Genomic DNA, 17,121 nt, shown 5'->3' on the forward strand with positions numbered 1-17,121 from the left:
AATATATGTGCTGCCGTGCATTTTCAGCCATCTGTCTTGTACCTCCATTTCTGTGAGCATATATTAGCTTTCCTGGCGTAGCGAGCACACAAAACGCAATAAATTACCACTTTCTTAAGACTCTCGCTAATTGATCACAGCCTGGCATGGTTCTTTAACTGCCCCTGGATTATAGATGAGCTTTTCAGCCCTGAAATTGAGGGCCAAGCTCTGGGAGGAAGGTGTAGTGGATGGGGGAGGGGACAAAGAAACCAAAATGTATCCTGTGAGAAGAAGGTTCCATTTTAAGATTCAGACCGAAAGAATCACAGAATCCGGAAGATGATTTCATCTGTGTCCTTCATTTTATAGATAAAGACACAAAAGCCCAAGATAAGGAATTAGGTCCCAGCCCCAGGGCCAATCAGTAGCAACCTGGACCCAGACCCTGTCTCCTGCCCGCTCTCCAGTTTTGTTTTGTTTTGTTTTTTTCAATCGTACCCTTCAACCCAAAGCCTCTTGAGTATCTGCCATGGCTAAATCCACTTACTAGCTGTGTGGCTTTGAGCAAGTTGCTTAACCTCTCTGACCCTCTATGCATCTTCACTGATATACAGGGAAAGCAAAGTACCTGTCCCACAGCGTGGCTCAAAGGGTTTAGGGGAACAGTGCCTGGATCTGAGATGTGTGTGTGTGTGTGTGTGTGTGTGTGTGTGTGTAGTTATGTGGTTGTGTGTATGTGTGCATGTAACACCTGGAAGTTTTGATTTCCAAGGCTGTTAACATGAAGAGGAAACATACCAGCTCTGCTCACTGGGGAGAATTGAGGCCAGTCTCCTCTGTATCTGTAGCTGTCTGTTTCAGGAAGAGGGATTTTCAATGATGACTCTAATCCAGGGTGTCTCAACTTGGCACCATTGACATTTCAGGCCGGATAATTCCTTGTCGTGACAGGCTGTCTTGTACCTTGTATGGTATTTAGCATCCCCAGCCTCCCTCACTCAATACCAGAAGCACCTCCATGGTTGGGACAACTGAAAACGTCTCCAGACATTGGCCAGGGTCCCCTGGGGGGGGGGGGGCAAAATCACCCCCTGCCAAGAACCACTGTTGGACTCCACTAAAACAGGGGTTATTACTAACAGCACCTGAAGGGAAGAGTCAGTCCCTTCCCCAGACTTGTCCTTGATCGACGCAGGACCCCTCTGCCCACAGACACTGCCCCACTGGAGCCCGTTGAGGCAGACCATGGGTGCACCATGGGAACAGAGCATGGCTGGTGTTTCTGTTACCAAGGTGACCCGAAAGGCTGACAAGCCTCTTTCTCATATTCACGCCAGCAGGGCCGTGGCCTGCCATCCCCCCCAAGTTGGAGGTGCAGGACGATCCCTAGAAGGGCTTGCCCAGCTCTGTCTCTAGGTGCCACTTCCTGAACTCAGCGAGGACTCTTCCCTCCTGCCAGCCTCCTGTTCTGCCATCTTGTAGACCCTCAGTCCTTCTCTTGAACCAGCCCCTTCCAAAGGACACGCCGGTCCTTTGGAGCCCTGAGAGACTCCTCTGCATTCCTTGAAGCCCATAGCCAAAGGACTTCCAGACCCTGTGGCCAGCTCAGGTTTGGAGGACCCTCCCCCCAACCCATCTCTGGGGGCCAAGTCCCAGCAAGTGTGGAAGAGGGCACTGATTTATTCTCTGGTGTTGCCTGTCCTTAGACGGCTCTACCTAGGTAAGCCACTTACGGTGTGCCTCCGGGCAGGTGACAACCTCCCACAGCTTCCGCTTCCCCATTCGTGTGATGGAGCTCACAAAAGCATTGACACAAGTATAGGAGTGTGTCAGGATTAAATAAGGCCGCGCATGCAGACTGCCCAGCTAACTCCCCGACATAAAGTTGGCACTTATTAAGTGACCTCCAACACTGTTTAATGGGTTGTGCTAGAAGAATCCACATTGCAGCTGAATAGGTCCCAGGCAAACAACCCCAGAGGAGGTGGTTTCCGGGAACTGGCCCCTGAAAGAGGAGGGGTGGCCACTTCAGAGAGCATATGGGGACCCTTCGTCATAAGATGCCTCCTAGTTCCCACGGAAATTCACCGTGGGGCTGTGTATGGGCTGCTGTGGTTGAGTTGGGTGCTGTGGTCTGGACCTCGTTTCATAGTCCTTGGTCCCAGAGCCCTGAGATATCATTCCCACATTTCAATACCACAGAGGACATTTCAGAGACGCGAGTCCTGACTTCTCTCTGAATGGGGGTGGGGGAGGGCTCTTGGAATTGCACCCCGACCCAGGCTCCACGTAGGATGCCGGACAATTCTTTAATTTGGGAAGAAGCAGCTCAGTAGAATGGGAGAACGCATCCTTTGAAAGGAAATCAGCTGAGGTTTTCATTCCATCTCTCGCATTCATTAACGGCCTGCCTTCAAGCAAGTTTTTTTTTTTTTTCTCAGTTTCCCCACCTATACAATGAGTACAGTTACATCTCCTTCATAGTATGGAGATTGAAGTCAATGTGTGTTAAACATCTGGCATATTCTAGATGTTATGGTTATTTTTGCTTTGGGAACAATAAGTCTCTGAGAAGAAAAAAAATTCAAAATGACTTAAGAGGCAGCAATGTTCTTCCTTCATGAGATGTCCTGACCCTGGAAAACAAAGTCATAAATTCTGGACTCAAGACATTTTGTGCACCACGACATTTGCATTCTAGACATGTGTGTGTGCATTCCAGGGGCCTTTAACATTCCAGATTCAAAATATTATCTTTTTAATGGACTGTCTTTTTGAGTTTGTTGGAATTAGTGACCCAAAGAAAATATTAAGTGGCCGGATTCTTGAATGGGGTCCATGGGTCTGGCTACATCCTGGGGAATTGACAAGATTATTTACCAGTAAAGATGGAGGTAAGTCATTTTCTAAAACAGACTCCTCCAGCCTCGTGATCTGGAAGAGGGTGCATGCTGTGTGTCCTCTTTAGCACTGATTCAACAAATATTTACCTATTGCCTTCTATGCCCCAGATCCCCTTCTAGATCCTAGAGACGGAGAAACCGGCAAGACAGAGAGGGGCTATCCTCTTTATTAACATTGCCGTCAGGCGATGAGACTGACGGAGGTCTAAGGATGAGGTGCAAAGAGCAGACAACATGCACATAGTAAGCAGAGTAATTCAGAAAATGGCCCTGGGAAGGAGAAAGGGAAAAGGTTCAACGTGTTTGAGGATAAAGAAGGAGGCCAGGAAAATTAAAACTAGAATTACCCTATGACCCAGCAATAGCACTACTAGGAATTTATCCAGGATATAGGAGTGCTTATTGGTAGGGGCACCTGTACCCCAATGTTTATAGCAGTGCTATCAACAATATCCAAATTATGGAAAGAGCCTAGATGTCCATCAACTGATGAATGGATAAAGAAGATGTGAGATATATATATACTGGAATACTACTTGGAGATGAAAAGGAATGAAATCTTGCCATTTGCAACAACATGGATGGAACTGTAGGGTATTATGCAAAGTGAAATAAGTCAGCGAAAGACAGCGTGTTTTCACTCATATGTGGAATTTGAGAAACTTATCATAGGGGAAGGTAAGGAAAAGTAAGTTACAGAGAGGGTGACAAACCATAAGAGATTAAATACAGAGAACAAACTGCAGGTTGTTGGGGGTGAGGGGTGGGGGGGCAGGGAAAATAGGTGATGGGCATTGAGGAGGGCAATGAACACTGGGCATTTTTTGGGATGAACACTGGGCGTTGTACGTAAGTAATGAATTACGGGAGTCTACTCCTGAAGCCAAGACCACACTGTATATAGCTAACTTGACAATAAACTATTAAAAAAAAAGAGAGAGAGAAGGAAACCAGGGAGCTGGAGTCTATTGAGGAGAAGGAGGGTGGTTGGAGATGTGGGAGACAGGGTCTTGTAGTACACATAGGCGTTCATATGCCGTGATAGGCAAAGAGGTGGTATTTTATCTGAGTGTTGGAAAGGCATTGGGGATTTTTTTAAATGTTTATTTGTTTATTTTAGGGGAGAGAGAGTGCACTCAAGCAGGGGAGGGGCAGAGAGAGAGGGAGAGAGAATCCCAAGCATGCCCCACGCTGTCCGTGCAGAGTCCCATGTAGGGCTCGAACTCACGAACCGTGTGAGATCATGACCTGAGCCAAAGTCGGGAGTCAGAGACTCAACCAACTGAGCCACTCGGGTGCCCCTAGCTCACTAGAAACCAGGTGTGTTTCTTTTAATAGAATTGAAACCATGTTATCCAGTGGGATGATCAGTTGGTTAATCAGAGAAGTCCATTAAGACGGGAACTCATGAGAAATGAATCGGGTAGGTGTAGACCTTAAACATTTTATCGTCTCTGTGCACACAAATGTGCGAGCATCTGCCATTCCCTCTGTGCAGGGTCAGAGGCTTGAGTCGGAAAACGCTCCTTTTGAAAGTCTTACAAAACCACAAACATAACGCGTGGCCTATGATTTCCAGCTTTGGTTTCTTGAAAGGGGGGGGGGGTCTCCGCGTGATATTTAATTAATTTAATTAAGTTCTGTAATTACCACGACAAATACAACTGGCATGCACAGGTTTGAGACAAACACAGTTGACTCTTGGGAAACATGTAACTTCCTGGGGAGGATGGACGCACCGGGCCAGGAAGACGCAGTCTTTTCTGAGCAGTAGTTGTTATGTTTTGTGCAGGGAATAAAATGTCCAGGTTAACGGGCTCTGCCAGTAGAGCACGGGACTCTTGAGCTCAAGGTTGCGAGTTTGAGACCCATGCTGGGTGTAGAGTTTACTTTAAAAAAATATCAAATGTCTAGGGGAAGGCACCAGAGTCACTGAAAGCTTTGCTTGTAGCTGGGCTTTCCGATCTATGGATGTGTTGCAGGTATTTCATTGGGGGCCGAAGGTGGGATTGTATTATTTAAAGTAAATCGGGGAGCTCATTTTTAAAGGATTGCCTAGTGAAACTTTTGGTAAAACAAAAGCCATTTGTAAAGCCTGTCGTTGCCTCTCGGCAACTCGTAGGCAGAATAATAATTCATAGGCAGAATCCGAACCTTTGCATATTAGATTGGCCCAAAGAGAAGTGCGCTTATAGGCTTCTGTTTGTAAGGTCGTTAACAACGTGTCAACGTGTCAACCCCTCCAAAAAAAAAAAAAAAAAAAAAAAAAAAGCCTGGGAAACAGAAGGATTCCATTCCTCCTTGTTCCTGAATTTTCCGTCGGAGGAAGTTATTTAGAGATGCCGGCTAGAGATAAGAAAGGGAGTATATTTTACGGGGATGAGGTCAACAAACTTCCTCCTGCCGACAGAACAACAGGGGTAGAAATCTCTGGAACAACAGGCTCTCAGATCCGTTGATCAGATGGACTGGAGCAGGGAGCCTGTCCACAGCACAAGCCTCTTAACCCATGGTCGGTACAAGAGCCACCTTTGCGATGCAGATCTGTGGCTTGTTCGTGGTAGGAAAGATCCTCCCTACTCGCTCTCTATAGCTTGAGGGGAGCCCAGCTCAGATCTTTCCCTCAGAGGACACCACCTCCTCGGTCATTATGCTCCCTGATCAGCCCCAAAGGGCCATGGATGATGACTCCCCTGCACCGGAAACAGAGCTCAAGTCAGGAGCTTGTGCGATGACTCATCTCTGAACTGTGGCTTTTGTCTGGCCAGACTGCAGGCCTGGAGTCCACACCAGCAGGACTGAAGATGTCAGGATGGCTGAATGGGAAGGCTGGGCAGCATGGTGTAAAAAGCACCAACCCTCTGCCCTTCCCGGACGAAAGCAGCAACCCCGTGGTTTCTCAGTTCCGGTCTCCCCGCTCCCATACCATTTCAGGAATGCTTCTGGAAGAAACACAGCTTGCAGCTTGCTTGCTTAGAAGCCGCTGATGTCCCCCAACCCCTTGAAGGTGTGGCCCTCGATTCCTCTGGCCTCGGTTCTCACCCCTTTCACAGAACCGGAGCCTGCGGGACCTTAGTGAGTAAGTTTAGTGGTTCCCAGGCTTTTGGTTTTCCCGGACCAGGAAAAATCCCCACTTCCCTCTTCAGCATGAGGCGCTTCTCGGTACAATCGACGAGACCCAAAGCTCTGGGGACTCTGCTGCCTGCTGCAGACCCCAGTCTGCCCCCACTCCCTCTGTGCCCGACCCCCGTCCCTGTCTGTTCCCACAGAAGCCACCCCATGACTTCCCACGCTCTGAGTCTCTGCTCCAAAGGCCCTTCCCGGCCGAGCCCACTCGCTAAACCCCTACTCCCTGACTTTCCACAAACTCCTCTCCTGAGACAGTGGGGTTGCTTCTCTCTCCCTTCTTGTGGGGCTTTGTAAACACTTTCCTCATTTGATATCTATCTGTCATACCCACAACACCTCTGAAAAATGGCGGCTTATCTGCGTTTCCTCTTTGGCTGTGAACTCTGTGCCACATGGCTGATCCCCAGCCCCTGTTCAGGGCACCCCCCGCAGCAGGCATTCGGCAAACGTGACTCGAGGACAGTCTTGTGCTGACGTCCTGTGTTTTGCCATCATCCCCACTGAACTGTTTTCACACCCTGTGACTGAAACATAACGCTCGTAGTCTTCCCCGGGACACGTGGCCCGTCAGTTCCTCCCACACTCTGGCTGAACATAGCACCACGGACGTCAGCGACGGTACCTTTTCCTTGGATGGCAATTTGGAACTTTTGGAGGGATTTCCATCCTCTACAGTCTCTGAGCATCCAGAGGAAGGCTGAACAGAGATGACCAGACCCATTTTACAGATAGGAAGACCGAGGCTCAGAGGGTCAGCAGGGGAAGCGGGGTTTGAGCCCAGCTCACCGGGCTCAGGGCCAGGATCTCTCCGAGTCCCCATGCCCACATGTGACAGTGAAAAGATCCAGACCTGGCTTGAGCCTGGGACGAGTAACTCGCAGGTGAGGGGAAGTCTGTCCAGAGGGTTATAACCAAAGACAGCAAATGACAGCTAAAAGTTTGGGGCGCCTGGGTGGCTCAGTCGGTTGAGCGGCCGACTTCGGCTCAGGTCATGATCTCGCGGTCCGTGAGTTCAAGCCCCGCATCGGGCTCTGTGCTGACAGCTCAGAGCCTGGAGCCTGCTCCGGATTCTGTCTCCCTCCCTCTCTCTCTCTGCCCCCCCCCCCCCGCCCCCGCTCACGCTCTGTCTCTGTCTCAAAAATAAACAAACATAAATAAATAAATAAATAAATAATCAAAATAAAGGAACGCCAGGCAGGACCACTTGCCTGCACAACCAAACCCCAGGTTTGGGTGTATGATTTCTCAGTGATCACACCCAGCACAGAGCAGAGAAGCCCAATAAGTATGTGCGAATGGTCAGCCCATGGCACCCTGGCCGCTCAGCTAACCAGCTAGCTCCCCCTTTTACCTTGTCAGTCCCTGGAGTGTTCTTCCGCGTCTCCCTCTGCTGACGCAGAATCCAAATCCTGTCTTCTCCCTCCAGAGGGTCCTGGGGCTCTCAGCCGGGGCCCAGAGTCCTCTGATCCTCAGTGCCCTCTTCCACGGCTCCCACTGTCTGACCTTCCTCCAGATGTCTGCCTTAAGCTGCTCGAAATAACTCCAGCATCCTGATAACGATCGGCTCCGCTAAGGGAAAAAACAAAGCAGAAGTCCTCAGCCACAACAGCCTCTCAAACTAAACAGAGCAGATGGGCTGGAAGACCAGGCCTTTTCCCAAAAGCAGTGCTCCGTGACCTGCTGGGGTCGCCTACAGTGGCAGGCTGGAGGTGACCCACACCTGTTCCCAACAGCCGTCTTTCCCCAACCCTGAGCTCCAGGACGTCACCTTGGTGGTCTGAGATTGTCTATGGCAGCGTTGCTGACAGTATGGAAATCGGCAAAAGGCAATCGTTAAACCTTAGCCAGCACACCACTGGCACCGATCTTGAGAAGGTGAGGAAGGCGACGGAGCCCCTCCCAAGGAAGGCGATGGAGCCCCTCCCAAGGAAGCGTCGATATACAGCGTCACACCATTTCACGTATAATTTCGGGGAACTCACGGCCCCCCGGGACCCTACAATGGAACTCTCAGGTTAAAGGCCCCACGCGTAAGTGTTCAGGTGTTTCTCAAAGCTAGAGAGGAAAAGGGAATGAGTCGATGAGCCAGAGACTGAGCAAGAGATTTGAAATCTTTTTAATTAACTAATTAATTAATTTTGAAAGAGAGAGAGAGCATGAGCAGGGGAGGGACAGAGAGAGAGGGAGAGAGATAATCTTAAGCAGGTCCGCACCATCAACACAGAGCCCGACTCATGAACTGTGAGGTTCAAGACCTGAGCCGAAACCAAGAGTCAGACGTTTAGCCGACTGAGCCACCTAGGCGCCCCGAGAGATTTGAAATATTTTATTGCCACACCTCACTTGATGTTTGGAAGCATGACTGTGTCACCATTTTACAGAGGAGGACACTGAGGCCCAGAAAGTTTATGCATTCTGTCCAAGACTTCACGGATCCTAGCTGATTGAGCTGGGATTTGAACTCTGCTCTCGACGCTATTGGGAACGAAGCTTTGCTTAGAAGAAATGAATAGCAGACAAGGCCGCTGTGGTAGGCAGAACCCTCAACATGGCCCCTCTACATGACCACGCCCTAGTCCCCACAACCTGTGACTCTGTTACCTTCCATGGCAAAGGGACTTGGCAGATGTGGTTAAGATTCTTGAGACGGGGGGATTATTCGGGGTTATCCCGGTGGGCCCCATGTAAGGACATGAGTCCTTCAGAGCGTGAGCGGGAGGGAGAGGACCATGTTAGAGCAGGCTGGCTCTGATGGTAGAGGAGGGAGGCCATCAGCAGTGGCCTCCAGAGCTCCGAGTGGCCTTCAGTTGACAGCGAGGCAGAAATGGGAACTGTGTCCTCCACCTCAAGGAGCCCAGTTCTGTCACAGCCAGTGAGCAGGAAGCAGATTTCTCCCTTGGAGCCTCCAGGGGGAACAAAGCCAGCTGACGCCTTGATTTTAGCCCAGTGAGACCCGTGCCGGAACTTTGAACTCTGGAAACGATGAGAGAGTAAGTTTGTGTTGTTTTAAGCCACTGAGTTTGTGGTCATTTCTCAGGGAAGCCACGGAAAGTTCATCCAGTCACTTCTCTGAAGGACCTCTCAGAAACAGGCCGCGTCCCTCCCACACTGTAGGGGAAGGGGCAGGCCCTGGTGTGGCAGCGGAAGGGAGAGGGTGTCGCCTACTAATGCCAAGCTACCCTGGTTCCTCTGCAGCCCACACAGGAGCGGGTAGCCCCTGGGGTGTGTAACGAGGCCAGTGCTCAGCCGGCTTTGGAATCACAAACCCGGCGTAGGTCTGGCATCGCCACTTCCCAGTGTGGGGCCCTGGCGAGAAAATGGCCTCTCGGAGCCTAAGTTTCTTCCAATGTAAACAGTCTGCAAATTACTCCAAGAACATCTACTCTCAGGGCCCTCGAGATAACTGGGGGTGAAGGGAACCCATCAGCTACCAAGAGTGGCTACGGGAGAGATGATTTTTATTGCCATCAATTCTATCTTCCTGGCTTTTTTTTTTTTTCTTTTTCCCTCTGAGTCTTACAACATCACTGAGAAGCTAGGTCATTAGTACTTTTCAGTGACCCTCAGCCCCTGCACACAGGTAGATGGAGACCTGGATTTGGGGTCTGGGGGATTCAGCTCCGTATCCTGGTGCTCCCATGTCTGAGGCATGTGGTGGCATTCTGGGTCATCTCCTGGGAAATGTACGGATCATAACATTTACATCCTTGGCGGGTCCCAAGTGTTGGATGGTCAGAAGCCCACTCTGGTACCTGGCACAACTTCGTGCTCAGGAAATGGCAACTGGAAACAGGCACTGAGTCGAGCTGGCTGTAAAAACAGGTGACCTCGGCCACTGCAGACTCTGGGCTTTTGTGTGCACTTGACCAAGTGCAGTACACAAATACTTCTGGGCATTGGACGAGGGACTTAGCCCTTTGGGTGCCAGGATGTATAAATATTCATGCCGCTACCCCCTTCCTGCCCCTCTGCTTGGGAGTAAGATGAAAACTGTCCCTAAGTGGGTGTGGGGTGCCTAACACTGTTCGCAGAGAGACACTGCACTCTGTGGTTGAAGTTCCCCTCCTAACCGTGTGCCGTTAGCCCTGTTGGTCTCGCAGGGTCTCCTGTCTCTTCTGTGGCCCCTTCCAGTGTGGAGCCTAGTGTTGACACACAACAACCAAGATCATAATACTACCCGGCTCTTGTCAAAGCACTTGGAACTGGCTCACACATGGCTGGTTCGGTCTGGTGTTTCATGATAAGCAAACTAAAACCCAAGTTGAGTGACTCATCCAGGGTTACTCGGGCAGTAAGTGACAGAGCTGACTCAGCAGAGTGACTCAGCCCCATGTTGTTCCCTCCATGCTCTGTTGACAGCCATGTGTGTGCTTGGCGATTGTGCTTATGGTCCCAGGAAGGATTCCAGCCCTTGAGACCCCTCGAGGTCCCCAGGTGAGGCTAGGTGCCTGGGCGTTGGGCCCAGCCCTGTCCCTGTTGGTCACCCTAGTTCTTGGCCCGTGCAAGGGAGGGACTACAGGGAAAGTGCTTTGTTGGCCTGAAATGTTCCCTTTTACACCCTTGAACTTGAGGGTCCTGCTTCCCAGTCTCAGGAATAACCACCACGAATCCCTCTGATTCATGGCCAGAGCCGTGCTGTCCATGAAACATCGTGCCTGCCCTCAGAGTGATTTAACCTCCACCCAAACCACCTGTATCTGGGAGCCAGCTAGCCCGAGCCCTTTCCCAGCACATGCATCCAGTGGGCGTCTTCCTGTCATACCAGCACAGATGAGAACCACTGGTGACGCTCTGTGCCCATGGCCAGAAACTCTGCTATTAGCTTGATGATGGTGATTACATAGGAAGTAGAAGGGTGGATACCTTTCAAGTCCTTGCTACATGTGCCACCTTATTCCAGTCTTTATAATGACCCCACAAAGCCGGTATTTATGCACCTGCTCCAAAGCATGGAATCAGGGAAAGCATGTAACTTGCCAGAGGTCACTGGCTTGGAGTGGGGAGGACTCAGACCCGGGGTGGTGCCACTGGGCTGCATGCCCCCCATCAGCTCATGCCCCTGGCAGTGCTCTTGAGCTGACTCCACTCTTCAATTCACTGCGTGTCTCTGGGTAAGTCAGGAAACATCTCTGGACTTCGTTTCCTTCATGTGTAGAATTAGAATTGGCTCTTGTGATAATCTGTGGCCGACTACAAGGTTAGAGAGTACAGTCTCCACACAAGACCACGCTTACTTCTGACACCAAGTGCAAATTCAAGGGCCTCCACAAACCACCCTCAGGCTTGATTGTTCTCTAGAAAGACTCACAGACCTCACTGAAAACTGCTAGACTCATGGTTACATCATACAGGGAAAGAAGTGAATTCAGACCAGACAAAGGAAGAGCCCAGGAGTGTTCCAATGCAGAGCCCCCACAGTCCTGTCTTTGTGGAGTCAGGAAGGGTCACTCTCCTGATGTGTGACAATGCCCACAAGGTAGCACCAACCTTGGTGTGAGCACCAACCTTGGTGGAGAGAGGCTCACCCAAACTTGGTGTTCAGAGTTTTATTAGAGCCCAGTTACATAGGCATGATTGATTGATTGATTGATTGATTGACTGCCTATGGTTGATCTCAGGCTCCACTGATACCATGTGGCCTATATCCCCCACCCTAAGTCACATGGTCTTTTGGCATGACCTGTCCCCACCCTAATACTGTCAAGTGTGACCACGTTTATGGAAAATCCAGTGCAATCAGCCTCTGCCCTAAACAGAGGTATGATCACAGGGCACAAAGGCCAGACTTCTCTTTGGGGAAAGTCAAGTTCTTCACTACACAGCTGTGTAGTCCCTTCTAGCTTTTTCACTGTGACACTCTCCCAGGGTTCACCCCCATGGCCCCGAGTACCCCTGAGCTGGTCTCCCTAAGGCCAGCCCCAGCCCAGTCCACTCAAACGTCTCATCTGGCCTTTAAATCCTTGTTCTCTCCTGCATGCTGCTTATTAGATGTTCAGTTCAGTCATAGTATATATTTATTGACCAGCCAGCAATGGTGTGTCAGGCACTGGTCTAGGCTATATAGATGAACGTCATCCTTGAAAAGGTGTGCAAGTATAAGTCGTATGAACAAGGGCTAACACAAAGAAGGGACTCAAATTACAGACTATTTTTTAATATTTATTTTTGGGAGAGAGAGCGACAGAGCATGAGTGGGGGAGGGGCAGGGAGAGAGGGAGACACAGAATCCGAAGCAGACTCCAGGCTCTGAACTGTCAGCACAGAGCCCAATGTGGGGCTCGAACCCACAAACCGTGAGATCATGACCTGAGCCGAAGTCGGCTGCTTAACTGACTGAGCCACCCAGGTGCTCCTACAGGCTATTTTGAACAAATGAATGTTCCACTGACATTGCAAACGTCATGGTTGGAATACGGTCCAAAGAGTATTCTCTTGGAAAGTTGCTCATAGGCATTGTTTCCAGAGAGGTGATTGCTCAGCTTTGGGTCCACTTCAGCCAACAGATGTGGGCCACCATTGGACTAAAGGCCAAACCAAATCTTAACTAAACAAATCAAGCACGGAATCCTACACGTAAACAAAGAAAAGTCTTCATTTGGGGAGGAATGTTGGTTTTCGGGTTGTTTGGCTTTTCCAGAAGTTTACGATTCCTTTAACTGTTGCTTCTTCTTATTTCCATGTGTTTTCTCAGCCTGGAGTTGCTGGCAGATGTTCAGTATGCCTTTGGCCTTCCCTTCCACCCTACCTACGAGGGGCAGTTTACTCTGGAGGAGAAAAGCCTGTCACTGAAAATCATGCAATTCTTGTCCAACTTCATCCGATCCGGGTGAGTGGACGACATGTGCCTGCTTCTGCCATCACGCCTCCCTCCCTCCCTTTGAACACTTTGCATTAGTGGACTGCCTCTACCCCACCCCCCAGCCTTTGTGGTCACCTGCCACTGGGCTCCCTGTCTCAGTACCCCTCTTCTAGCCAAAGCTACCTCTGTGTAGATTAACCTCGGTGAAGGGACGCTCCAGTCACGCGCTCCCTTATTCAGCCGTGTGTGATGCCTCGAGATCAGGGTTCCCAGAGCTCAGTGCTATGGACGCTAGGGCAGGATAAGTCTTCATGGTGAAGGCGTCCTGTGCATTGCTGGCTAGTCAGCACCTTCTCTGGTCTCCCACCGCGAGAGGATGGTATCCCCTCCCCCCAGGCATGAGAACAAAATATCTCAGTGCCAAATGTCTCCTGGAATACATAGTCACCCCAAGTTGAGAAGCACTGTCTTAGATTCTCAAGTTCAGTTAAAATATTCAAGACCCTTCCTTATCGACCCTCGCATCCCCGCACCCCTCTGTTCTAGCCCAAGTACCGTGCCCACTGTCCCCACTTCCAAAATTGGTTCCCCCCCACCCCCCGACACCTTTATGTCCTGGCCAGACATGCTCTGGCCACCTAGCATGGTACTCAGGCCCCTGGGAAGGGAAAAGGGGAAAAAGTCAGGTTTCATCCGTAAACCACGCACAGTCTGAAACCTAAAGCCCAACCGAATTAAAAGGGCAAAGTTGAACTTTGTATAGTTTGTCGTAGGAGTTGAGCGGAAAGACAATTCTTTTAATTCAGATTTAGAAAATGTATGGCTGGAGACGTGACAGTGGAGTGGGGCCTGGAAGAATCGCAGGATGTTCAGACGCAGGATGCCAGCCCAAAGAAGGCACCCTCAGGTCGAAGGGATGAGAAACACCTTGTTTGGTGAATGTCAGGGGTCAGACCTGGTGGCGGGTGTGGGAAGTCGCCTGAGTGTGAGAGGATATGACATCCCCTTCATAGGGAAGGTGGCTCACAAGGGGCAGACAACTTTGCCTGGCTCGCCCCCCACCCAGGCCTTGGACAAAGGGCCCCTAGAGATTGGTTGTGGTGTCCAGATACAAGGATGCCAGGATACAAGAGGACACGGGGACCAAGTGAGCATTCAGAAAGACAGGAGGGTAACGTGAGGTCCTGAGTAATGTTGCTGGGTCATGAACTCGCGTCTTTCCTTTTCCAGAAATGGCCTGAGATGGGTGAGGTGAGTCAGGGCCTTTCTGCCTTTAATCATTTGGAATGCGGCGGGAGAGCACAGCGCTAAACATCAGATCGGGCAGATTCAAACTCTGCCTTGACACCTAAAGATGTGTGATCTGGTCCTTAGACACTGAGTGCAACTGGAAAGTGATCCCAAGTGACAAAAGGAATGACACGTTTCCCTCATGGATGTTCCTTTCTTGTCATTTTCCCAGAAATCCCAACTACCCACATGAGTTCTCAAGGAAAGCCCCTGAATTTGCCACCCCCTGGCCTGACTTTGTCCCACGTGCCGGCGGGGAGACCTACAAGGAGTTCAGTGACCTGCTTCCCAATCGACAGGGCCTGAAAAGCACTGACTGCTCCTTCTGGTCCAAGTACATCCAGTCTCTGAAGGCCACGGCAGGTGGGGAGTCTGGAGCGGGCAGGGGGCTGGGCAGAGGGCAGATGGGGGCTGGGCAGAGGGTGGACGGGTTGTTAACCCCCTGCATTTACTGAGCTCGCTGGGTGGCAGACGTAGGTGGAGCTCACTGGGGCCAGTGAATCATAGGGTGCCATCGGCTCAGCATTTTTTCATGAAGAGCTCACAGTACTGGGGGTTCTTCTGTTCTGATGGGGGCAAGAGGGGAAAGTTAGAGATACAGAGAGAGAGAGAGAGAGAGAGAGAGACAGGGTGAGGACACCAGGGGCCTGGGTGTGGGATTTCTAGCCAGGGGAGAAGTGGGCATTACCACTTCTTCCTGCTAAAGAGAACTTCCTGTTGAGCAGGCATTAAGGAGAGAAAATGAATCATAACGAGGGCCCTGGGAATACAGAAATAAGTGCAATGCCTTTAAGAAGCTTCCGGGAGAGTGGGGGAGTGAGTGATGTAATCCAGCAAATGGCCCCTTGGCTTTCCCAGCACCACGATGGACGTCTGCACCCAAGCCAGTGGGAGCCTAGTGGAGGGAGGGTCTGGGAAGGCTTCCTGGGGAGGTGATGGTGGGGCTGAAGGTTTTTAGAATGGCAGGATTTCTTCATGTGGCAAGAGATGGGAGTGGAACATTCAGCAGGGAAGGGACCTTGCCCAACATGCTTTAGACGGCTAACACTGTATTAGCCTCCAAGGCCAAGTGGCTCTCTGTTGAACCCAAGTCCCATTGTACCCTTAGCATGGCCGGTGGTGGTGAATCTGATGTCCGTCCCCTGGAAATGCTCCGCTGTTGAGCAATCATTGGGAAGGCCCGTCAGAGGCCGGGCTCTCTTAGGGCCAAGGGGGAAGACATGGGGGGAAGACCTGATTGGACTGGACCAACCTTGCCTCTCCTGTTTCAGACGAAGCCAAGCAGGGTCCATCGGCAGAAAGTGACGCGGAGGACCGGCCGACAGGAGAGCCAGGCTCCAAGAGCTACAGCAAGTAGCTGTAGCTGCTAAGACGCCCCTGTCCAGTCTGCCAACCCCACCTCAGGCTGCCACCAAGGGCATCTTATTCTCTAAAGTAGCCACTAACTTTCAATAAAATGTCTACACGCAGTGACGCATGGGTGACTCGGATGTGTTTCTTTAAGACAATCCTTGGGGGACGACAAACCACATGATCTTCCTGAGGCTTGAATCCCAGGCTGCCGCTTCCTTCCAGCCAATATTTGTGGAACATTCTCTCTCCCCCAGGCCCTGTGCTGATTTGCCAGGGAGGCAGGGATCCTGCCCTCTGGATGGAGAAAAGGACAGGTAAACAGGTGTTGAGAGTAACACAGGAAAGGAGATTGCATCGAGGGTGGGCTCCAGAGTTGTACAGTCCCACCCGCACGTTAGAATTCTCTTGTGAAGGTTCCAGAATGGAGACGGGAGACCAGCTGGGCCGGTGTAATATCCTAAGCAAGAGACAACGAGGTCTGAATTAAGGCCGTGAGGGTAGAAATGGGGGAAGACAGAGATCTGAGAACCCTTTTAGGAAGCAGAATTGATAGGACTTGACTGAATGTGAGCAGGGGTAGAGGAAAGGAGATGAATTATTACCCCAATTATGGTTGCTTTGGGTTCCCAGATAAGCAACGGATTTTATCACTTACCCCCCTAAAGGACACACTTATGAAGGCAAATCTGTTTAAATCTGTCTTCTGTCTCAATCACACACACACACACACACACACACACACACTCCAGAGAGACAGAGACAGGGAGACAAAGCAAGAGAGAGAATTAACCCAAAGTAAAAGCAAATGGAGCTGGTTAGCAGTCTGTCATTTATGTGGTACGTCCTACGTTTACGTACATCCATCTCATTGGGGCATAGACCAGACTCACTATTGATTCATATGTTGGGACCATCACCCCCATTTTGCAGATGTAGAAGAGGAGTCTCAGGAAGGGTTGTGGTGTGCCTAATTTCATACAGGGGGAAGGTGGACAACCAGAGTTCAACTCAGGTCTTCCGGTTCCTCTATTTCCTTGCACTCTCTAGACTTCAGATACGTTTACAGTGACATTGTGTGTTGTGCAAAACCCTCCTGAAAGCACTGAGGACCTCAGGTAACCTCTAAGCTGCTTAGAGGATCGATCAGTTAGGGTAGTTCAGTGCCAGAACCGAACACCCAACGAAAGTGCCTTAACCAAAGGATATTGCAGGAGGGGGGTAGTCCTAGCATTGGTCAAGGTCCCAGACTCTTTCCAGCTCTCCTCTCTGCTGTCTTCAGCACACGGATGATGTCTCACTTCACTGCCGCAGTATGGCTGCCACAGTTCCAGACATCACATTTGCTCTTGACGGCATCCGTGCTGGAAGAAAGCAAGGCATGGTATAAAGCCTTCCCTTCAGGTGTCTTTTTCCTTTCTTGGAAAAATTTCTTCCCCAGAAATTCCCAGCAAAATTTACGTCTCCTTGGCCATCATGGAGTTGTGTCCCCACTTGTAGACCAATCACTGACAATAGGGAATGGGCTTACCATGACCTGATGAGACAAACACGACTTTTCCCTAGAGTAGGAGATACCGCTGTGCCAACAAAGCTGGAGTGCAATTGGCAGAGATGAATGGTGAGATACTTACTGGGTAGAAGCCTGGGAGTTTCCTCAGCCACCAC

The 17,121-nt window shown here is 50.5% G+C and overlaps 2 protein-coding genes across 2 annotated transcripts in view; one reads left to right on the forward strand and one right to left on the reverse strand.

Annotated features, from left to right (window-relative positions):
- SLA (Src like adaptor) overlaps positions 1-7,549 on the reverse strand; it is an 89,309-nt gene extending 81,760 nt beyond the window's left edge. Inside the window, exon 1 of the mRNA XM_047842435.1 lies at positions 7,366-7,549. The gene's annotated coding sequence lies outside the window, so the exon portion shown is untranslated. The remainder of the gene's footprint in view (positions 1-7,365) is intronic.
- TG (thyroglobulin) overlaps positions 1-15,520 on the forward strand; it is a 254,365-nt gene extending 238,845 nt beyond the window's left edge. The window contains exons 46-48 of the mRNA XM_047842433.1: positions 12,706-12,840; positions 14,276-14,466; positions 15,375-15,520. Of these exons, the coding sequence (XP_047698389.1) occupies positions 12,706-12,840; positions 14,276-14,466; positions 15,375-15,460 (412 nt within the window). The 3' untranslated portion in view covers positions 15,461-15,520. The remainder of the gene's footprint in view (positions 1-12,705; positions 12,841-14,275; positions 14,467-15,374) is intronic.
- Positions 15,521-17,121: the final 1,601 nt, after the last annotated feature.

Source organism: Prionailurus viverrinus, chromosome F2, assembly GCF_022837055.1.
Source record: "Prionailurus viverrinus isolate Anna chromosome F2, UM_Priviv_1.0, whole genome shotgun sequence".
In the NCBI taxonomy this organism is placed as follows: domain Eukaryota; kingdom Metazoa; phylum Chordata; class Mammalia; order Carnivora; family Felidae; genus Prionailurus; species Prionailurus viverrinus.